The sequence below is a fragment of the Pteropus vampyrus genome, unplaced genomic scaffold (genome assembly GCF_000151845.1).
Source record: "Pteropus vampyrus isolate Shadow unplaced genomic scaffold, Pvam_2.0 Scaffold563, whole genome shotgun sequence".
In the NCBI taxonomy this organism is placed as follows: domain Eukaryota; kingdom Metazoa; phylum Chordata; class Mammalia; order Chiroptera; family Pteropodidae; genus Pteropus; species Pteropus vampyrus.
The window spans coordinates 108,037-129,531 of record NW_011889344.1 but is presented as its reverse complement, the minus strand read 5'-3'; the positions used below and the strand labels follow the sequence as shown (position 1 = coordinate 129,531).

The 21,495-nt window shown below is 56.3% G+C and overlaps 3 protein-coding genes across 7 annotated transcripts in view; 1 reads left to right on the top strand and 2 right to left on the bottom strand.

Moving 5' to 3' along the window:
• Positions 1 to 2,362: 2,362 nt before the first annotated feature.
• CPT1B (carnitine palmitoyltransferase 1B) lies at positions 2,363 to 10,019 on the bottom strand. 2 transcript variants are annotated; one of them, XM_011384134.2, is made up of 18 exons: positions 9,799 to 10,019; positions 9,287 to 9,426; positions 8,824 to 9,001; positions 8,513 to 8,614; positions 8,190 to 8,327; positions 8,008 to 8,085; positions 7,127 to 7,234; positions 6,971 to 7,055; positions 6,178 to 6,373; positions 5,652 to 5,837; positions 5,457 to 5,562; positions 5,245 to 5,361; positions 4,780 to 4,944; positions 4,566 to 4,700; positions 4,320 to 4,472; positions 3,668 to 3,781; positions 3,031 to 3,123; positions 2,363 to 2,892 (listed from the first exon to the last, which is right to left on the bottom strand). In XM_011384134.2, the coding sequence occupies exons 1-18, from the start codon at positions 9,937 to 9,939 to the stop codon at positions 2,809 to 2,811; spliced, it is 2,319 nt and encodes a 772-aa protein (XP_011382436.1). In that variant the 5' UTR covers positions 9,940 to 10,019; the 3' UTR covers positions 2,363 to 2,808. The 2 variants fall into 2 exon arrangements, with proteins under 2 accessions (XP_011382436.1, XP_023381221.1); XM_023525453.1 differs by lacking the exon at positions 5,457 to 5,562 and having other exon boundaries at positions 4,566 to 4,695.
• A 1,017-nt stretch (positions 10,020 to 11,036) lies between these two features.
• On the bottom strand, positions 11,037 to 14,267 carry CHKB (choline kinase beta). Of its 4 annotated transcripts, XM_011384132.2 has the most exons (11): positions 13,876 to 14,267; positions 13,631 to 13,739; positions 13,249 to 13,362; positions 12,956 to 13,089; positions 12,606 to 12,701; positions 12,418 to 12,476; positions 12,252 to 12,333; positions 12,040 to 12,148; positions 11,800 to 11,903; positions 11,471 to 11,552; positions 11,037 to 11,305 (listed from the first exon to the last, which is right to left on the bottom strand). In XM_011384132.2, the coding sequence occupies exons 1-11, from the start codon at positions 14,097 to 14,099 to the stop codon at positions 11,231 to 11,233; spliced, it is 1,188 nt and encodes a 395-aa protein (XP_011382434.1). In that variant the 5' UTR covers positions 14,100 to 14,267; the 3' UTR covers positions 11,037 to 11,230. The 4 variants fall into 4 exon arrangements, with proteins under 4 accessions (XP_011382434.1, XP_011382435.1, XP_023381222.1 ...); XM_011384133.2 differs by lacking the exon at positions 11,471 to 11,552 and having other exon boundaries at positions 13,876 to 14,245; XM_023525454.1 differs by having other exon boundaries at positions 13,163 to 13,739; positions 13,876 to 13,896.
• A 5,998-nt stretch (positions 14,268 to 20,265) lies between these two features.
• MAPK8IP2 (mitogen-activated protein kinase 8 interacting protein 2) overlaps positions 20,266 to 21,495 on the top strand; it is an 11,262-nt gene continuing 10,032 nt past the window's right edge. Inside the window, exons 1-2 of the mRNA XM_023525430.1 lie at positions 20,266 to 20,303; positions 20,813 to 20,940. Of these exons, the coding sequence (XP_023381198.1) occupies positions 20,266 to 20,303; positions 20,813 to 20,940 (166 nt within the window). The remainder of the gene's footprint in view (positions 20,304 to 20,812; positions 20,941 to 21,495) is intronic.

Below are 21,495 nucleotides of genomic sequence, written 5' to 3'. Positions count from 1 at the left end.
AGCTGCCAGGTTTCTGCCCCTTCCAGACTTGGAAGGGCTGTCCCTTCCCGCCTGGGAGCCACCCTGCATACTTCCAATCACTCCGCCATTTGCTTAGACCGTCCAGAAAAACGAGAGTCATGAATAACTCTAAAGAGTAATGAAGGCAACTTCAGGGAAGAGTAAGAGTTAACTAGGCTGGATTCCAGGCAGAAGGTTCAGTGAAGGCAAAGGCAAGGATGTGGATGAGCCTGCTAACTTTATGGAATGGCAAGAGTGGCTGGGGCTCAGGTTCTTGAGGAACAGCAGAAGAGACTCAGAGATCAATTGGGCTGGAATGGGAGGAACCCGGGTACCCTGACCAGCAGATGGAGGTAGGCTGTCTCAGACACCCTGCAGAGTCCAGACCCGGAAGGATGGGCTCTCAGGGAGTCCAGAGATGTCAGTCTGGTCTACTCAGGCCCTGTACTTCCAAAACTAGCTAACTGTTCAACAAATGTTTCCTTTATATCCTGGGCACACAGCTAGACTACATTTCCCAGCCTCCCTTGCAATAAGATTCCTGGCCGGTGAGATGTAAATGGAAGTGCTCTGTTATCATCAGGCCACCTCTATAAAATCCTCCCATGAGTGATCTTCTCTCTCTCTTTCCCCATGTACCTACTGGATGTTGATGTCTGAGGTCACTTGGGAACTGGCTGAGGAAGGCAGGGCCTCCGTCACCATAAGTCTTTGAATAATGGTATGCAAAGTGTCTGCCTCAGCCAACTGAGCAGGAATTAAACTTCTGTTGAGATTTCAAGGTTTATCTGTTATGACTGCTAGCCTTAACTAGTGCAGATCTGCAGAGCCATGAGGCATAAGGACCTTATTTAGGTCTGGAGTTGTCACCAGAGGTGTATATCCTGGTTTAGCATGATGATATCTTTTACTGATTTAAGAACAAATCAGAGAACTTTGGCTAAATTTCAATATTAATTAAAAGCCAACTGTTGGACTCTGCTCGCTGCTCTCCCAGTGAGTGAGCAGATGTGCCCAGAAGCCCACCAAAACTGACACTTTCCCAGGGTAGGTGACACAGGCGCCCCAAGAAGCAGAGGTCTGTGAAGATACTTTCAGAAGCCCAAGAATGCTGACATGGAACGCGACATTTTGTGAGCATAGATATACTTCTAAGAGCCTCTCCTGGAGACTCTTACGAGGTTAGAGTCACCCAATCACCCATTAATCACCCAATTACCCAAAATAGAAAATGTGAATTACCTTCGATGCCTCTCCATCAGCTTTGTCAGCCCTCCCCACCTTTGACGTTCTCACCTCTCTGATCCTCAGTCCCTTAGTTTCAGTCCTGTCATTTCTCCCAACTCTGCCACCACCACAAGCACTACCCTGACAGGTCTCCTTGCTTCTATCCTTAGTGTACCCCACTTCGTTATATCATCTGGTTAGCCAAAGTGATCCCGGTAAAACTTAGGGCAGTTATGTCACCCCTTGGCTCAAAACCCAACAGCTTCCCCCATCGTTAGAGAAGGCTGAGTCTGGCCTATGAGCCCTTCTGGCCCCACTCCACCTGTCCCCCCCTGGGCTGTTCCTGCACTGCAGCAGGCACCTCCCACCTTGCAGCTCTGGCTCCTGCCATCCCTCAGCCAGGAATGCTCTGCCTTCCGGCCCCTACGTGGCTCCTGCCCTCATCTCCTTCACATTGGAGGCAAACAGCCCCACTCCTCCGCTTCTTCCTGGTTATTGCCATCTATCTCCTCACTAGCCTCTAAACCCCAGAGGGAGGGGCGGTTTCTGCTGGTTTTGTTCACTGCTGTATCCCAGTGCCTAGCACACTGTGGCACTCAGAAAGCAGGTGATAAACCTCGAGCTTCCCCTGCCCGCCGCTCCATCCCCGATCCACGTCTGCCTCACCTGTAGTGAATTCCACTTGGGCAGGTGGTGCCCTGCTCACTGCTGAATCCCCAGCCCAGAGCCAAGTGGATGGCTGGTGTTCAATAAACACTGGTCCCTGAGAGAGGGCCCGGGACTGTTCCTGACTCACTTCCGGCTCTTGGCGCCTAGCAGGGTGCTGAGACCTGGATTCGCTCAAGCATATAGCGATAGTCATCGAGTACCTACTTACATTTTACTTTTCGTGTTATTTTAATAAGAAAGCTGACCGGAGGGAAGGAGCACCTGCTCTCTCATAGACATGACCACTGGACACCCGGACCTCAGGCCCGAGACTGCAGTACCTCCTATGTCCAGGAGGAGGCTGAGGGCCCCATAGGGCTCTGCTCCAGCCCAGAGGGGTGCAGAGGGCACGTCCATGCATGGAGGAAGTCGGTGGGCCCCACTCCCCAGCAGACAAACAAACAGAAGTCACCCTAGGAAACAGGGAAAGGTTCTGAAGCAAGAGTTTATTCCAAGTGCACACAGTGGCTATGGACAGTGACCTCAGCAGAGACACATTTCGTAAGAGGTCACAAGCCTCTCCTAGTCTCCCAGTCTCAGCCCTGCCCTTGCCTCCTCTCTGGCCTGAGCTAGGGCTGGAGGAGAGTCTTCTACTTCCCAAACAAAACACAGGACCCTACAGGCTCAGAGAGAATTACACAGCCTTATTTTTATTAGTATCTACCAAGAAATAAAATCAAAACCCCCTCCATGCTCCAACTCCACCTCTGCCACGTGGACCCTCAGGGGCAGCGTCTGCCTGGGGAGCCCCTGCTGCCCGAGCTGTCTTTGGAGCTGGTCACCTGTGCACGGCCACCCCTCGTGCCTGCAAGCTGACCACAGACCCATTCCTCTAATGTGGGGATGAAAGGGTGGCTGGCATCTCTCCGGCCCTCAGCTGTCAGCTTTGGGAACTTGGAAGAGATCAGCAATGTCCAGCAGAGCTTGGCGGATGTGGTTCCCAAAGCGCTGGGCATTCTGTGGGCACCAAGAGCTCCGATCAACCTCCAGGCGAGCCCCTGCCCCTCTGTCCCCACAAGCAAGGACTCTTCCCCAGCCATTCAGGGCCCCAGGTGGCACCCCCTCCTCAGGCCTGAGCGGGAGCAGGAGACTCACTGTCTCTGAGCTTGAGAACTTGCTGGAGATGTGGAAGAAGATGGTGTTCTCACCCGCAATCATGTAGGAAACCCCGTAGCCATCGTCTGCCACCTGAGGACAGCACCAGGTGAGGGCCTACAAGCCGAGCTGAGGCTGCCCTTGCCCCTCCGCGGGACCCCCAGGAAGGGTCCGCCCCAGACGCCGCTTTCTTCTCTAGGTCAGGACCACCCAGGGGACAGTGTGAAAACCCAAGAGCTCAGCCCCTGCAGTTCTAGACCCCACCCGGGGACCCAGGACCTCGTGCTTCTCTCAGGGGGCTCAAGATCACCGAGGCCTCTGTCCAGGGGCGTCTCTAGCTCCCTGACAAACATCCCGCGTGAGTCTCTCAGTAGGAGAGCTGGACTCTGTCTAGTAAGCATACATCGGGGGAAGCAGCCCTGGGCATGCTTGCGCTCCTGCTCCTGTGGCGGGCGCCGGCACAGGTGGGCTCCCAGGCGCCAGTCTGCCAGGCTGCTAGCTACCCATTCTGTTTCCACGCAGGGCAGGTCCAGGGCTGTGCTCCCACCTCTGGCCCGACCTCTTTGAGGTCCTGCACTCTCCACTGAAAGCGCCAGGCCCCCGTCCTACTCACCCATCCCCTTCCACAGGTACTTACGGGGCCAAAGCCACCGCCAGGGGCCAGGTGATTGGGGTACTTGTTTGGGTCAAACATGCGGATCTGGAACTGAGTGGTCTGGCTGGTGGAGAGGCGCCAGGGTTCTGAGAGCACCTGCAACAAGCAGACTGCAGCGGTCAGACACCATGTGCTCAGCGCACATCTGCCACCAAGTGGTGCCCAAGCACCTGCTCGAGCCAGACTGTTCTGGCTGAGGGTGCGGAAGTGAACGCAGTGCAGAACCTTCCTGACGGGGGCCCCAGGTCTGTTCTCGCTATCCCAGCATCTGCGTAAACCCTCGATCCTGTCTCAAGGCTCGTTGACCTGCGCATTCCTCTGTCCCCCTCCTGTCCCGCTGTCCCGTGCACAGGGCACACCCTGGCCTCAGAGTCTGGGCACTGGAGGTTCTCTCTACCCAGCCCGATCCCTTCAGCCTCTTCACTCTTCTCAGGAGTGCTGTCACCACCTGGTGCTTCGCACGTTTGTCTGTCCGTTTCCTTCATGGAACACCATATGCACAGAGTGGGGTGGGGTCTCTCTTCAGTGTCAGAACCAACTGGCCCCACCCCTCCAGGACAATTTCAAGGGAGCCGGCCAGACAGAAAACAGGCCAAGACCAGCAGGGAAGGCCACCCGCATCAAAAGCACTGACCTCAGCCAGGAAGGGGGAGCTGACCCCCAGGTACTTAGAGACCACGTAGAGGCAGAAGAGGTGTCTGTCAATGCCAGCGCCCGTCATGGCCAGGCGGTACAAGTTCTGGTGCTTCTCAGAGGCTTTCCGGAAGAGACTCTGGAGGTCTGCTTTCTGGGGCACAGGACAGGGCAGTGAAGAATGGCCCTGACCCCCAAGGCGGCAGGAGGCAGAGGGTCGCCTCACCGTGAGGCTGTGGGGTCACACCTTGTGGGTCCCTTCCACCATGGCCTTGACGAAGGCTGCGGACTCGCGGGTGCAGGAGCGCACAGTCTCCGTCCTCCCCTCACGGAACATCCTGGTCATGGAGGCTTCATAGGTCAGGCAGAACTTGCCCCTGTCCTGGGGAACACAGAGGGTGAACCTGGCTGGCGGCCCCGTGCAGCCCTGACCGCTCGCTGGGCGGCCGGCGGGCCCCTACCCGGAAGTGCGCCAGCTGCAGGGCGATCTGCACGAAGGCGTCGGGACTGGTCCGGCACTTCTTGATGAGACCCTTGCCGAAGAGCAAGAACTGGAAGCAGTACAATTCCACGTCATCTGCCAGCGCCTTGGCCACCTGGTAGGAACGCTCGATGACCGCCTGGCACTGCCGAGACACGGAAAGGGTCAGCTGGGGGCAGACCTCTCGGAAGGGCAAGGCTGGCGGCGTCAGGGTCCCTTCACATCTTCTGGAGGAGGGAGGTGCTGACACGGCCCCCTGGACATGGGGCTCACACATCCCAGCTCCTCCCGCCAGCACGTGGCCCGAGATGTCTGGTCTCCCTGCGGCCAGTCTACTCAGTGTCCCCTGTGAGCGGGGCTGGGCCAGACGGGAGGAGGTAGCAGGTCCTCGTCACTCTCTCATGCCCCCCCCCGCCCCCGCCCAGTCCCCGCTCAGCCTGAGCACCTGCTCAGGGATGTCCCACTGCAGCCGCTGAGGATGTGGCAGCGCAGTGTTCGGTGTGCCCAGGCAGTGCCCAGTGTCCGTGTATCCCAGGTGGAAGGCGTCAGTGCCCAGGACAAACTGCAGGGAGAGGGTCAGGCTGAGAGGCTGTCCCCGTCCCTAGCCCCCAGCCCCCTGCCAGCCTACCCCGCAGGACCCCTCTCTGGGCCCCTTGCCTCCCAGAGGTGCCCGATGATAGGGGCGTCTGCCCAGGCATGCTCCGTGTTGAGGCCCATCTTGCCGTTCTCGAAGACCACGAGCGTGAAAGACTTGTCGAACCACCTGCGGAGGAGCGGGTGGTGGGGGGGAGGGGAGGAAGGGGGCGGGGCTGGGCGGGGAGAGGCGGGGCCCGGCAGCCCCGCGGTGCGCACCTGTTGTAGCAGTTGCCGTGCAACAGCGCCTTGCCGTACAGGCTGAGGCAGGCATCGTCATTCAGGTCATGGCAGTGACACTCCTCATCCAGGGCCACGAAGAAAGCCGCGCGCTCGATGGCATCCAGAGCGGCCTTGTTCCTGCCGGAGCTGAAGAAGGTCTGGCGTGCCTGGGCCCACTCCGCTCTGGGACGTGAGGGTGGGGCGAGCGGTGGGGCGGCTGCGGGCCGTGGAGGGGACACCTCCCAGGACCCAGCCCGGAGCTGGGCCGCGGTGGGACTGCAGGGCTGTCCCAGAAGGTGCCCCTGCCCCCGGGCACCGCAACCTGGCCACCACCCCGCTAGACACCACAGCTGCAGAGCTGCACCACTGCCTCTCGGCACCGCGCGCGGCCCGCACGCCCCTCCCTTGGCAGTGCCTCGGCAGAGTGAGTCCCCGAGTCCCCGGGTGGGTGCCGGGCCCAGCTCCTCTCCTCACGGAGCCCTGACCTCCAGCCAGCAGGGTCTGCTGACTCGGACTGCAGTACCTTCCGCCGGCAGTGAGGGCCGCCAGCTTCTCCTCCCCTGGCTGAGGCGGCGAGGGGTCGTCCAGGATCCTCTGGAATTGCAGCTCCAGGTCCCTAGGCTTGAGCAGGCTGGAGCCTTCATAGAGCCACACCTTGAAGAAGCGGCCCTTGTGGTACACCGCCACATGCCTGCTCTCCGCCAGGTGCTGCAGTACATCTGTGAGGGGCCAGTGGCTGAGGCCGCGCTGGGCAGACAGGCCCTTCCTTCCTGACTCCACCACGGCCCCCCACCAACCAGCTCAGTGGCCAGGAGGCCCCTGCCTTGCCAGGCCTCCGCCTGGGCCTCAGGGGTGGACTGGCTGGCACTGAGTTAGGGCCTGCGCTGCTGCTTCCATGCCTCTGGCTTAATGCCAACAATAGTCCCCAGAGGAATGTCACAGGAGCGGACCACTGCTCTGGGAAATGACACAAACTGTCCCGGTGTCAGAAACACGGGCTGTGGCCCTGGCCAGATTCCCACAAGCCTGTCGCCCTCGACAGAGGCAGCAGCACCTCCCCCGGCCCTCGGTGCTCAGGACGCCAGTTCCCCTGTGAGCCTGGGAGGAGGGCCCGGGCCCCAGCACTGGCATTTCACCTATGAACAGGAGATGTCTAACATTGCTCAAACATCGGCTGTTTTTGCCTGTTACACAGCCCTGAGACACTGAGGACACTTCATGACGCACAGGCAGTAGGCCACAGAGCCCAGCGTGCCCACAGCTGGGAGGGAGGGGCTGGTCTGGCGACCCCACGCGGGTGCGACTGTTCTGGGTACCTGTCTCCTTGCCCGGAATCCGAGTGGTGTTGAACATCCTCTCCATCTGGTAGGAGCACATGGGCACTATGCCCAGTGCCATCACCTGCGAAGAAGGCCCGCACAGCTCAGCGTGCACATGGTCTCCCTGCATGCCCACAACCCGACACAACTCACAGGCTTGATCTGTTCGCGGTCCAGCCTGCGGCGATACGTGATCATGGTGTGAACGACGTTCCCCAGACGAGCTGCTTGCACCTCTGTGTTCCTGATGAGCACAAAGTCCTACAGGAGAGAGCGGGGTCTGCAGGGGCTGTGACAGGCCCTGTTAAGAGGTGTCCCTTTTAACTAGTCCGTCTCATAGGTCAGGAGAACTGCCAAAGATGAAATGCACAACTGACTGCGTCACTCAGCTCAACTTAGCTCCAACCCAGCTGCTTTTCCATACCTATTGGTTCACGTTTTATTTTGCTCAAAAGCAGCCTAAACCTCAGGCATGGACATGCCACATGCAAGCTTCTGGGAGAGCTTGGTGGAGCAGGGGACATGGCATGCACTCAGAATGTGCTCTGGTTTGCAGGAGAGGACTGAGATGTGCTGCACAGACCCACGGCTGGGGGCAGGCGGGTTCTGGGGCGCAAGGAGGGCCCGTCACATGGCACAGGAGCAACGGCGACCTCCTGAGCGCTAGGAACAGCAGTCCCGGATCCGTGGTGACACAAAGGGAAGCAGGTTTAAGGAAATCCCCTGGAAATGGTGTCAGTACGTCTGGGAACCCATGGCTGGGGACCAGTGAGGGAGCCAAGGGAGTGACAGGGCCTGGGCTGGGCAGGGCAGTGAGCCCTAAGGGCCCTTAGAGTGACTGACAGTCAGGCTGTAGGACTACTGGATTGTTCAGATCCTCAGTGTCCCCATCTCCTTGAAGATGCGTCTTGACTTCTCTTCCAGGATCTTGCCCACCTTTCCTTTCCCTCAGGCCTCACCCAGAATCCCCACCTGCCCATGGAAACCCCCTCCGGGGCTCTGGACAGAGCTGAGCACACAGGGGCACATCTCACCATGACGTAGTAGTTGCTGTTCACCATGATGGGGGTCCTGCCTCGCAGGTAGATGTACTCTTCCCACCAGTCGCTCACCTTCGGGTAAGTGGGTGGGGTGTTAGAGTGGGGGCGGGGGGGGGGACTGGGGCCTGGGCAGCGGTGGAGAGGGGAGGGCAAGCCCTGGGGGACGGAGGACTCACATAGTTTGTTGCCCACCAGGACTTGAGAATCAGGTACTTCTGCAGCCTGGGGGCCATCTTGTTCTGGAAGTCCTTGGCCAGCGCCTCCTTGTGGTGGTACTCCTTGTCATCCAACAAGGGCCGCACAGACTCCAGGTACTGTCCAGCCAGGGTACCATTAGCGTGGGGGCTGGGCAGCAATGGCTGCCTATGTCCCGACCCTCTGCTGACCCCAGCCCCACTGCTCTCAAAGCCCCGCTGTGAAGGGGACAGTCCCTTATGTTTGGACAATTCCTCTGAGTCCAGTTACCCCACCCACTGGGATGCCTGGCCCAGGTCCTCACCCGCTGAATTGTGTCCGACACTTTGGGCACAGGAAGCTTGGGCAGAGACGTCTGGAAGCTGTAGAGCATGGGCCGTCCGCTGGACAGAAGGCGGACACAGATCTGGGGTACAGAGCAGAGTGTTGGGCTGGGAGCCAAGGAAATTAATGGGAACAAATGCTTGAGGAGCTGGGCCCCAAACCGCAGATCCAGGACAAACCCTTGTGCCAGACACCCATGCCCGCCTACCTCCCCCCTCCAGCTCACAACCCTAAATGAGGCCCCTGGGTCTCAGATCAGATGCCCGAAGCCCTCCACTAGCTTCTGCTCACAGCCCAGACTTTGGTGAAGTAGCTGGTCTGGCCATGCATCTCAAACATCCAACCGTGGTAGGAAAGCAGCAGTTTCAGGGTTTGGCGGAAGAAGAAGATGCCCAGCGCCCAGACCCCGGTGGAGAAGATGGCCATGCTGAGGAGCGCCTGCGTCTGCGGGGTTTGGTAGGGGCCACATCTGTCAGAGAAGGGAGAGGGCTGCAAGGTCCACTGAGGCCGGCCTCGGAAGTTCTGACTGCAGTCTCGATGACGGTGAACCATCTTGGTGGAGGCACCGAAGAGCCACCTCCCTGGGCACACAACGAGTGCAACGCATATGCACATGTGGACACCGGACTGAGGTGCTGGTGGCGGGGGGAGGGCTGCCCCTACGACCTCCAGTGGCTATTGTCCTGTGTCTGCCCAGCTCGGGAACCCGGGCCTTGGAGTCTGCCCCGCCTCCTCTTGTGGCCCCGCTTCTCACCCCTCAGGGAGGCGTCTCTGGATGTAACAGACCAGCCCCATAGAGATGTCCACGTTGCAGTAGGAGGAACCCACTGTTGCCATGACGACAACCAGCCAGCTGGTAGGGCTCCCGGGATACACACCCCTAAGGATGCCGTTCTGTGGGGCAGAGACAGGCAGTAGGAAGGACTGCGGCAAGCAAGCACCTGGAGGTCCTGGCGGGAGGCTGTCTCCCTTGGTCACCTGCTGTGCTCTTACTCCTTTCTGCTACCCCTCCTTCACATGCCCCCACCCGCGGCACCCAGTTCTTCAGTGTCCCACTGCCACTTCCTGCATACCTATCTCCCCTCCACACCTTGAGCAACCTTCGTTTCTGCATGTTAGACCCTGTCCCCCAGCAGAACTGTCAGCCAAAGTGGGGGCGGAGGGCCTTGACAATGGGGCAGGAGCTGACACCTGGCCTCTACCCCCGGAAGGCTCTATTCTGCACCTGCTTGGAGGGAAGAGGCCAGGAGAACCACCTGCGCCCACCTTGATGCGAATCAGGCGTTTCTTCCAGGAGTTGATCCCGGACAGGTAGATGTGTTTCAGGGCCTCCCGACTGAGCCGGAAGTCGACCCCATCTGGGGTCACGGTGAACTGGAAGGCCACAGCCTGGTGCGCTTCCGCCATCCTGGAGGTTGGCCCGCACCTGGGAGGGGGCAGGAGGGTACCCGGATGCGCTCAGGCTGGCCCCGCCCCCTGCTGAGGGCCCGCCCCCGGCCTGCCGCTGCCCCCACCCGGCTAGCGGCCTCCTGGCCCCCGCAGCGCCCCAGGCCCGGCCATCGCTGCCCGGCTACCCAGCCCAGCTAACGGCCCGAGAACCCTCGCGCCGGTGTTCCGAGCTGGCTCCCCGACAAATGGTGTAGGGGTCGGGAAGGGGTCAAGGCCTCGTAAGCGTCAGAATATCCGAGGGCAGCGAAGGGCGGCCTCGGGATGGGGTTGAGAGGTGCTCTGGGAGCGTTTTCCTCTAGAGCACGGCCGGCTCCGGGTTCCCCCAGCCCCGACCGCTTGGGACCCCGGCCCCGTCCTCGCTCCCGCACTGCACTCCGGGCCGGGCAGGTAGCCCTGTGTTGCCCCCCACTCCACTCCACTCACCGCTCACGTTCACTCCTGTCCGCGTGTGGGGACAGTCGGTCTGGCCCGTGTCCCCACGTCCTTCAGACCAGCCACCCTGCCCCGCCCTCCCAGGGAACTTGACACCCTCTCCCAAATTTGGGTTGAGAAAACATGCGGGGCGGCGACTAGAATCCCCTCCCCTCCAAGGGGTCGACTTCCTGGGGTGGGAGGGCTGGGTTTCTGCAAGCTGAAGATTGCTGTAAGGCCTGGGCCCTTGGGGGCTGGGGGTGGGAAAGACTTCACATGAGGTTGCTGGCACTAGAGCTAAAAATAGCCAAATGTAGGGAAAAGGTCATCGGTGTGTCAGCTGTGCTGCCTGTCCGGATCCCCAGTGCACGGAGTGGCCAGTTCCCCTCCCAGGGCCGTCTTCATACCCCATTACTCCTCAGTCTGCCACCAGACCTAGTTTTTATCACATCTAAGCTGGAGCCAGGGAGTGGGGAGGGCAGGAGGCTCTGACTGGCAGAATGGACCCTTTAACCACTCAAACCCAGAGCACTGAAAAACCATGCTTTTCGGGGGGGAAACAGGCTGGGAGCCGTGGTCACTTTGTCAGTCTGCCTGCATTCTCGGTTGGCACTTTCTGCTGCAGCAAGCAGGACTAGAACAGGTGTGAAAGAAGCTCGTTTATTGACTTAAGGTACACAGCCAAAGGGCTCCCACCGCTCGCCAGGGAGAGGTCAGTCTCCTCCACCCATGTCACTGGGGGCTCAGCCCAGGCCCCAGGGCCTTCTGCTCATTGCCCTGCACTCCAAGGTCCTGCCCTGGAGGCTCCCGGAAGACCCGAGGAGTTGGTGGTGGAGAGTCAGGATGGGGGGTGGAAGCTGGTCAGCTGCCCCTTCTGCTGGAAGTAGAGCTGGAACCGAGACTGGGCGTACTCCTGGGGAGGAAAGCCACCCCATGCTGGTGAGAAGGTTTGGGACTAGTACCCACAGGCCCCTCAGTCTGCCCGCGGCCTCCCGGGACTGCCCACAGATTTACTGGTGGACACGAGGCCTCTGCTACGCCCCCGCCGCCCCCTAACTCACCTATCTGGGTTACTCACCAAGTAACCAAATTCTATGGTGGACATGGATGCCTGGAGAATGGACCACAGACCCCAGAAGAAATGGGATGCCAGAGCATACCTGAGGGGTAGGGCGAGCAGGGGGATTCAGAGCATACCTGGCATCACCCAGACCCCGAAGCTCTAGCTTCTCCCCTGTCCGCCTGACCCCACTCTGACCTGATCTTTCTTCTCACTGTCAAGCAGTCCCTGGCAGCCTCAGCCCTCGTCCCCACCCCCAATCCTCACTGTACACTGGCATCTGTCTGCCCTTCCCTCAGCCTCTCTCCTGCACCCTGCTCCAGCCCACCCCAGCCATCTTTCCTCACCGATTAACCTCGACCAACAAGTCTTCTTCCAGGTTACTCTGCTCCTCCTGGGAGACGATCTCACCTTTCTTTACTTCTGCCAGGTAATGGCGAATAAAATGGAGCTGAGATCAACAGATGAGAGTCAACAGGGGACTCTGGGGCATTTCCGTTAACACCCCTTCTCACCGTTCCTTCCAGAGTTCACCTTCCTCCTCCCTCACAGGCCAGGTCCCGCTCCCCGGCCTCTGGCCCACATACCTGCTGTCCCCGAGTGGGGTAGTCTGCTGGCTGCGCTTTGTAGAAAGGCCACTCCTCATGAGTGTAATTATAAACCCACTCGCAAAAATGGTTCCCAATGTCAAAGCCCCTAGGGGAAGAAGGCAGCTGCTCGGTGCCCAAATCCCCTGGGCGGCAGGAGGCAGAGATGAAGGCCTGGTCTGTTTCCATGGGGGGCGGCCCCCCACCCGCACCTGTAGTTGTAACTGCTGTACTCGAAGTCGACCAACATGAGGCTGTCAGCATTTTCTGGCTCTGAGAGCAACAAGATGTTCCCTGGGGGAATGCGGTGAGGTCTGGTCACTCGAGGGCCCTCTTGCCCCTCACTTTAGGCCGGGAGACATGCATGACTTCTCCTACCTTCCTGGATGTCATTGTGGCAGAAGACCACTGGTGAGGGGGTGGACTCTAGCAACCTCCTGCAGGGGGGACATGGGCAGGAGTGACCAGGGGAAGGTCGAAGCTGCTCGGCAAGCCCGCAAGCCCTGGGGAGGACGCCGTGCGCTCCTGGCAGCACCGCCTGTGCACCCTGTCCTGCCCGCGCTCACCGGAGGCTGCCCATCTCATCCTTCAGGCTGTACGTCTCCAACAGGTTCATCTGCGGGAGGCCTGGCGCGGGCAGGTCCAGGATCTGCTTTAGATACCTGAAGTCCAGAGAGTAGGACATACTCATTCTGCCAGCCCTGTGCACCCCTGTCCTCTCTGCCCCCGGTTTTCTGTCACTGTATGACCTGCCTGGCACATGTTTGGAAGTCTGTCCTGTGAGAGGCAACGCTAGCTGCTGGGACACCTGATCCACCACTCAACTGCTCAGATGGACAGTCATGGACACAGTCACAGCCCAGTAGTAAATGCCAGCATGAGGGCTTAGTGCGGTGTGCGGGAACCCCAAACTCACCGCTCCATGGTCCCAAACAGCCAGTGGGGCTCCTTAGTGAAAGGCATCTCCATGCCGTGGAACTGGGCCATCTTCGTGGCGATGGCTGCCGACAGCACGGGCTCTCTAAGCTCTCGCGTTTTCAGTGGCCTGCTCTGCACCCAGGAACCTATCAGGGTGGTGAGGGGGCTGGGGCAGGCAGGGGAAGGGATAGGGGAAATTCCCTACCTGGGGTGAGGGATGTGGGGCAGACACTGGGAGCGGGGAGGGGCTGGGGGAAGGAGGTCCCTCGGGCAGGGCAGGGCTGGGCTCACTGGGATGTACTGTTCCAGTCGGCCCTCTGGGAAGACTCCGTAGAGCTGAGGCCCCAGGGCCCGCTCCGCAAGGATGGCGAACATCACACTTTCCAGGACCAAGGAGTCCACGCCCTGAAGGAAGAAGGACGGCAAGGGGCAGGGGCCACGAGGCCAGAGGCAACGCGGCGCCAACGCACGGAAGGCTTTGTCCTGCCATCACAGCTGGGACTTCCTGTTCTATAGTCTGGAGGCTCCAGAGCACAAGCTTTCATGGAATAACAGACAAGTGACTTGCCCCTAAGCCTCAGCGTCCTCAAGTACTTCGGGGCCAGAACCACCTGCTACACCTAAGTGACAAGTCCTAGAGCCACCGGCTACTGCACCCTCGCTCCCTCCTCACCTGCAGGATGGCCCCGTACAGCCGCAGCAGCACCTCCCGGGGCTCCTCGCCCACGCTGGGCAGGTGGTCCGGCAGCGAGCAGCGGAAGAGCAGGTTGCTGAGGCCTCCGCTGCAGACCCACACGAGGGCGCGCTCAGCCCGCCGTCCGAAACCCCGGCCCGGTGCCAGGCCGCGCTGAGTGTCCGGAGGGCCATCCCACCCCGACCCCGTCCCGTGCACCGAAGCGCCTGCCCCTGCCCTCCCACCTCACGGGGTGAACCCTCAGCTCCTCCGGCCGCGCTCTGCGCCAGGCCCCGCCCAGGTACTCCCGGCACCACTGGTGGGCTCGGCGCTCGGCGTCACGCGACTGTGCCGAGCCGCGCCGCCGGTTCGGGGCCGCGGCCGGGCACTTAGACTGCCGCAAGCTGTCCTGAGCCGAACGGCCGCCGACAGCCCCATCTTCGCCGGGAGACGTGCCCTCCGCCGCCATCGCGCGGGCTGCGCGGAGCCCAACGCCCTGCGCGCGCAGCCCGTTCGGAGGGGCTCGGTTCCTTCCGGCTGCGCTCGGCTCCGCTTCCGGCCGCCGGCGCTTCTCCGGTCGCACTCGAGTCTCTCCGGCTCTGTTCGGCCCTGCGCGGCGCCGCTCGGCTCTCTCTGTGACCCAGGGAGGCCAACGCCAGCGCGTCTGCGCCGTGCCCTCTGGGCGGGGCCGGACCGGGAGGAGGGAACGGCGTGGGCCAATCAGAAGCGCCGTGAGCGGCTGGGCGCGCGCGGGCGTCACGTGGGCGGGGGCGCGTCCCGGGCGCGCGCAAGCGGGCGGCTCCGCGGGATCCAGGTGGCCCGAGCGCTCGGGGGCGGGTGTCCCGGGGAGGGCGCCGGTCCGCGAAGATGGGCCTTCACCAGGGCTGGGGGCCTTCACCAGGGCGGGAGCCCCTCACGGCAGTCGGCAAGGAAGAGAGTCACGGCGCGTGGGTCGCACCTGAGGGAGGTGGCGAGCGTGCGGCACTTAGTAGGTGCCGAATCAACACCTACTGTGAATGAAAGATTGGGACCTTTGGGATAATTCCATAATTCCAGTGACGCTAAGTATTTTGCATTCCTAATCGCAGCAGAGACTCCCTGTCAGTTGGCGTGCACCTCTGAGAGGAGGCTGTTGTCGCCCTGCTTGAAACTGACGTCTCCGTTCTCCGCTCCACCACCATCCTGTCTCCAGACCCGGAACCACTGCAACACCCAACCCGGGAGGAAGGGCTCGCACCTTGGAGCAGACACCTGGGGCAGCATCCCTGTCCTTGGCCCACCTCCGCACGTGGTTGGGGTCCCACCTTAAGGAATGCCTCCTGCATTTCTGCTGCTGTCCCAGGCTGAAGTGGCAACCAAGATGACCTGACCTACATGTGTTTGTGGCAGTGCCTAAGGACCGTGGTAGTCTTTGATCTGAATAACCGGAAAGAAGTCAAGAATTGGTGACCGGAAGGCAACCATCGGCTCTCATGGTGGGGCCCTGACCCTTGTGTCTTTAAATCTGAGCCAGTGCTGAGACCCACAGCTCACTGGTTGAAAGGGAGGCTTGGTCCCTTGGAGGAAGGACCCTACCATGTCCCCGTAAATATCTCCAAAAATATTCTTCCAACACTTTCCCAAAGGGACCTAGAGCTGCTTATCAAAGTAACTGATATACTTTGGAAAGGGAACTATCCAGGCCATTCAGGGGCTGTTAGGTACAGGGTCTGAGCAAACGCTGTGCCGGGTACCTGAAGCATCATGAGCCACTGGTTAGAGTGAGGGCTCAGTCAGGCGAGAAAGCCCTGCACTTACTTCTGTGGCCCCAGTGCACACTTGGGGTGATGACAGCTCGCTGTGGGCAAAGTCTGCACAGGGGTCCGTGGCCTATGAAAGAAGAATCATGGCAGTGAGAGAGAAGGTCCCCAGGACATCCACTTCAGTTCACCTGAATGAACCCTGCAGAATCCAGATGGGGTCAAGTAAATGATGGCTGACCACCAAACAGCCAAGGAGTATTCCCGGTCACAACAGCCAGGTCAGATGAGACATCTTTGCTGAAACCGGTTAATGCATGTCTGGCACTTGATCATGCGATTATTGATGTGGTGAACACGCTTTTCAAGGGTAAATTTCCAAAATCAGTTCGCATTTATATGGGAAGGACAGCCAAACATTTATTGTCTTGCTTCAAGACTGTTTTAACTCTCCTGCTATGTCACAGTGTGATCCACCGAGACCTCATGTTGACACGCACTGCAGAGGGGGTCCTGAACAAAGTGGGTGGGTGGCTGTGAGCCAGCTTCTGTCCTTGGCGTTGGTGGCTTGCGCTGTCGAAGTGGGGCTGCTGGAGTGGAATTGTGTTTGTGGCCTGGCTGCCAGTCTTCTCCGTGTTTCCCTCCATTAGCTCATTGTGTTAATTTAGAGGAGGGTGAGGTAGATTATGTGGTGAATTTCTTTTTGGGACAGTGAAGGGGTGTCAGCATTTGGTAAGTGTTGGGTGTGTGAGGGTTGTGAACCCTGAGTGGCCTCATTTGTGCCCATGACTTCAGTCAGCATCTGTATGCTGTGACTGAATGACAACCGGGTTAGGTCGAAGTCTTGGGTCACTGTTAGCTTCCTACTGCCACTGTGACAAGGGCCACGCCTTGGTGACTTAAACCAGCAGACATTGATTCGCTCACGGTTCTGGAGCCAGGAGTCTGAGATCAGTATCACTAGGCTGAAGTCAGGATGTCAACATGGCTGCCCTCCCTTTGAGGCTCGAGGGGACTTTTTCCTGCCTCTTCCAGCTTCTAGTGGCTGCAGCCATTCCTTAGCGTGTGCTGCCTCCCTCCCGTCTCTGCCTCCATGGTCAACATTTAGGGTCAACCTGGAAAATCCAGGATGATCTCATCACAGAATCCTTTACTTAATCACTTCTACAAAGAGCCTTTTTCCAAATAGGGTCACGTTTCTAGGGTGCAGGTATCAGGACCTGATATCTTTTAGGGACCATTTTTACACGTTGACATAACTTATGTCTTATAACAATAACTATTTCATAAAATAAAAACTTCATGAGAATAGTGGCATTGTCTTTACATTTTTTAGCGGGTTTCTTTAATGTCTGACTTAGATGAAGGTAGCTGGTCCTCCATACCTACTGCTGCACTCAGTCTCTTGCAGTATGTTGTTTCGGTTGATATATATGAAGAAAATCCAGCCTCACATATATTTGTAGTTGGAAACATTTCAACAGTTTTTCAGATAATTGTGGATCTTCGCTGACACTCCTCCAAGACTGGACAAGAAGTAGTTTCTTACCAACTAGTTGCAATTTAGAATCTGAAACCATATCAAGGACCCTCTGTGTCTTGTTATATTAAAATCCATTGATGTCCCTTACATGGCGAAGGGGTCTTCCGCTCGTGAAAAATTATGAAATGTTATGCATTCATCAGTCACTTGGAAAATATTGGTTCACTGAGTGATGTAGATCTTCTGAATTTTGATACACTTTATTATATAATATCAAAAAAATCACACTTGATTATATCACCGGCAACCTCATCAGAAACATATTTAAATACTGGGAAACTTTTAAGCTCACAGCGCCGAGCTCCGGTTTTCCAAAATTCTGATTTTTGCTTCAAAGCTTAAATGTTATCAGTAGCAACAAATACTATTAGCTGTTTTCTTTGAAGTAACGAAATTTTCTGCCAAATACCCTGGTCAGAATAACCATAGTTTGTCAATTTTCTTTCCAGTAAAAATAGTGTTTCATGAAAAAAAGTGGCTAGTTCAGCTGCCAACTTAAACAATTGTGTAATTAGTTGTGACACCTATTGTATTTTGGTCTGCAGTGCTTTATGTCATCACCCTGAATATTAAGTATTAAGCATTGAACTTAATAAAATTAATAATTTTCATTTTTTCTTAAATAAAAAGTATTTTATCCTTAAATGAAGCTGCTTCCTCCCCCAGGCAGTAAGGAATCGACATGACTGTTAGTTTGGTGCCACAGCCTCGATTTGTGCCATGGAACCTGCAGTTTGGCCCACACTGCTTTCGCTCATCGACACGCAATGGAGAACAAATAGCATCTTCGTACTATACAAATAATTTTGACCTCGCTGACCTTTGGAGACTCCAGGAATCCACAGACCTTATTTTGGTTATTCCTCTCTATTCTCTGTAGCATTTAGGATAATATTTGGCCATGAATCACAAAGAGCCATAATAACAGTGACTTATTTAAAAGGGAAATTTTAGTGATGCTGCGTGTGGTTGAACACAGGGAATGCACTAAGTGAGCTCACTGAAATTGCCCAGTGCGCCACCTGTGCCGTCTGATGCAGTTTGCATGAGATAAGACTATTTACCTCGTGTAAAGGTTTAGAGGTAGCCAGTCTCGCGACCGAACGGTGGCTGTATTACATGACGTCCTTATGGGTCCAGATTTCCTTTATCTTTTTCTGTCTCTGTGTCCTAGGGCTACCTCAGCATCCCAGATGACTGCTCCGACAAGGGCTTCCAGGTTTTCGCCAGCAAGGGTAAGGACCGGCTGAAAAAGACTATCCAGTGCCTGTGCCAGCAGTCTTGTAAGGGGAGGATGTACCGGGAGCTGGCACGTGCCACCAACTGCAGGAGAGATGAACGAATGTGTTTACTGTAGAGGGCTAACTGGCCAATTAAAATCAGGGTTTCTAAAATGATGGGGGAACAGGAGAATAGATACTGGGAGACAAGAGCAGTTTCCGGCCTCGTCCACTGCCTTGACAGTCCGTACCTCCATGCACCCTCTATCCTGCATATGGAGCGCACGCCCCTTATCCTCAAAAGGACCGTTGTGAACGTTGCATTCAGCTTCAAGTTTAGGTTCTCTGAGCTACATGCCATCTGTTCCAAAAGGTCCGTCCTCGTGGTCCTGCAATGTAAACATGAAAAGATGTTTATCATCCCCTAACATAGTCCGTGTACAACAGTTTGTATGTTCAGTGACTTGTAGACGGAAAATGTTTGGTGTCCCAAACCTACAATAGGAGAGTAAGAAGAGGATCAAGACAGTAAAACCCCCCACCCAGAAGAGGTGGCTCGGGGACGCAGAGCAGTCTCCTCCTGGCCCGCGGTCAAGCGAGAACAGTGAAGATCCCTTCTCTGGCAGGACAGGAAGTTCCTTGTTTTGACAGCTCCTGGCTCTGTCTCCGGGGATGCTGTCTGTCACGCCTCATGTCCCCGCTGAGGAGGGCAGCGGAAGGCGCTCTTCCTGGAGGCCCAGCAGCTCTCTCTGTGGGATTGAATGCCCGCTGGCTTTTGTGGGGAGACTTTCGGAGTCAAAAGGCCACGGGTTTGGGCAAACTAGGGTTGCAGTTTCTTCGGCAATACAGTTTTCCCCCAAATTACCACAATTACTAATTCTGGATCCAGAACATGAGTTCAGGGACGAGTCCCTGCCTCCTGCTTTCTGAAATGGTTCGAGTAGCATTGGTACACTCTCTTCCTTAAACATTTGTTAGAATTCACCAGTAAAACAATCTGGGTCTGGAGTTTTGTTTTCTTTGTGGGAAGGTTTTTAATTGGAAATTCAATTTCCTCAGTACCTACAGGGCCATTCAGATTTTTCTCTTTCTTCTGGTTCCAGCTTTGGTAATTTGGGTCTTTCAAGGAATTTGTTTATTTAACCTAATTTGTAAAACTTCTTGGCAAAGCTTGCTCATAATACTTTTTCTTACTCTTTTAGTAGCTGTTGAATCTAGCAATATTCCTGATTTCATTCCTAATTTATGTTTCCTCCCTCCCCTTTTTTTCTTGATTAATCTAACTAGAGGTTTATCAATTTTACTAACTTTTTCAAAGAACCAGCTTTGGAGTTATTGATTTTCCTCAATTATTTGTACGTTTTCTATTTCACTGGTTTCTGCTCTTCGTTTCCTAGTCACTGATCCCTATCTTCCCTTCCAGCCTTTTATTTTCAGCCTGTCTTTGTTTCTGTATTAAATTTATTTCTCCAGACAGCCTGCAGTTGGGTCTTACCTTTTTATGCAGTATGGCTTTTGGTTTAAATGTTTAGAACCCTTCCATCTAATGTAATTATTGTGTCGTTGGGTTTAAATCGACCACCTCACTATTCGTTTTATATTTGTCTCATCTTTACCTGTGTTCCATTTCCCCTTTCCATTTACTCTTAGCTAATTAGCTATCTCTTCGTGATATTTAAAGTGTTTTCTTTAGGGTTCGTAGTGTGAATTTTTAGCTTATCATAGTCTACCCTCAAATAATATTGTCCTATCATGTATAGGAACCTTATAATCGTAGATTTCCACTTACTTCTCCCATCCTTTGTACTGTTGTTGTTTTACTTACACGTATGTTTTAAACTCTGTAACATATTGCTTCTTTTAAATTTATGCAGTGACTATGTTTTAAAGAAGTTCAAACATGAGGCTATAACATGATAAGAATAGCTCAAGAAAATTAACAACTTACATGTCAATTTCCCTTACAAGAATGTATACAAAAGTCCCAACAAAATATCAGCTAATGAAATTCAACGGTTTATTTTTGTAAATTCACTCCGATCACTTAGAGTTTAACGCAGAAATCCAAGGACGGCTCAGCATTCCACTTTCGCTTTCAGGGGGTTTAACCCAGCCAACCACGGTGCTCTTAAAATGGACAAGGACTTAATGCTCCAGACCTGGGAGACCCCGTAAGCCCTCTCATTCATTCATCCACATGTTTGCCAAGCATCTGCTTTGTGCCAGGCAATGTGGTTGGAGCTCAAGGTTCAAAGATGGAGAAGATGGTATCTCTGCTCTCCTGCGGCTCTCAGTTACCAGGGAGGGAAACATAAACTGAATGCCATTCTTAGAAACCACTATAGTTGAGATAAAATATGGGTTGTGGTTGGGGCACAAAACAGGGAATGACCTGCTCCTGGCCATAGGCCTTCTCTCCGGGCTGGAAGGGTTGCCACCCAGGGAGTGCTGCTGCTCTTGCCAACGTGCCCCAGCTCCTTCTGCCCCGTGGTTTCCAGTCACTAGTCACTCCAGTGCCCCACCCTTCCCTCAGAAATAATTCTCCGCAGAGATAATTTACAAAGAAAGGTCAGGGCACATAAATTCCTTCAAAGGAAAAAGGACAACTTCACTGTACCCCTGTTGAAGCTCCAGCCCCTCTAACCTGCCCCTCCCACCTGTGTCTACCGGTCGTCCTTAGAGCCGAGACCCGCGAGACCCGCTCTTCCCCGCTCCGGCGCCAGTTGACCCTGACCAGATCTGACTCTCGAGCTTGGTTTCAGCCATCGCTCTCCCCACACAGCTCACACCCTAAACAGAGCCAGCCACGTAGTTGGAGCTCAAGAAAATCTTCCGAATTGAATGAACACAGCGTCAGGGCTAGAACGTCATCCACTGTCCGTCAATGCCTCTGTGCAGCCTGCGTAGCCTGTGCTGCGTGCTGCAAGTTCAGTTTTAGCTCCAGTCAGCATCTTTCTGGTCCATCCCGAATCCAGCCTCGGTCAGCACCCATTTGTGGAACAGCTCCCCAAGCCCCGGTCAGCACCCAAAGGCGGACAGCTCCTCCGGCCCTTTTCCACGCCCCGCCCAGCCTCGGCCTGAGTCACCTCGGACCCAGGCTTGGATCCCCAACTCTTCTGACTCCTTGAGACGTCAGCGCAGACCCCGGGGCCGCACTCACCTCTCCAGGAGCCCCTGCGCCCCCAAAGCCCAGTTAACCAGAGGTCTCCGAACCCAGACTGCTGCCTTCCTCCGACTTGCCCTCCGCAGGCTCCTCATTGAAAGCCGCCAGCCTCATCTGTCCCCACCCACAGACCTTCTTGTACACGAACCTGATCCCCCATCCCCGCCAATCCGCTTCTCACCTGCCCCCCCCCAAAAAAA

Excerpts from the sequence above, each read along its gene's own strand:
- CPT1B (XM_011384134.2), bottom strand. The coding sequence starts at position 9,939 with ATGGCGGAAGCGCACCAGGCTGTGGCCTTCCAGTTCACCGTGACCCCA. Across the intron at positions 3,782-4,319 it reads GCTCCCCCTTCCTGGCTGAG|GTGCTCTCAGAACCCTGGCG; the intron begins GTCAGTGCTTTT and ends TGCTTGTTGCAG. Across the intron at positions 3,124-3,667 it reads CTGGCGGTGGCTTTGGCCCC|GTGGCAGACGATGGCTACGG; the intron begins GTAAGTACCTGT and ends TGCTGTCCTCAG.
- CHKB (XM_011384132.2), bottom strand. The coding sequence starts at position 14,099 with ATGGCGGCGGAGGGCACGTCTCCCGGCGAAGATGGGGCTGTCGGCGGC. Across the intron at positions 13,740-13,875 it reads CTGAGGGTTCACCCCGTGAG|CGGAGGCCTCAGCAACCTGC; the intron begins GTGGGAGGGCAG and ends GTGGGTCTGCAG. Across the intron at positions 13,363-13,630 it reads TGTACGGGGCCATCCTGCAG|GGCGTGGACTCCTTGGTCCT; the intron begins GTGAGGAGGGAG and ends TTCTTCCTTCAG.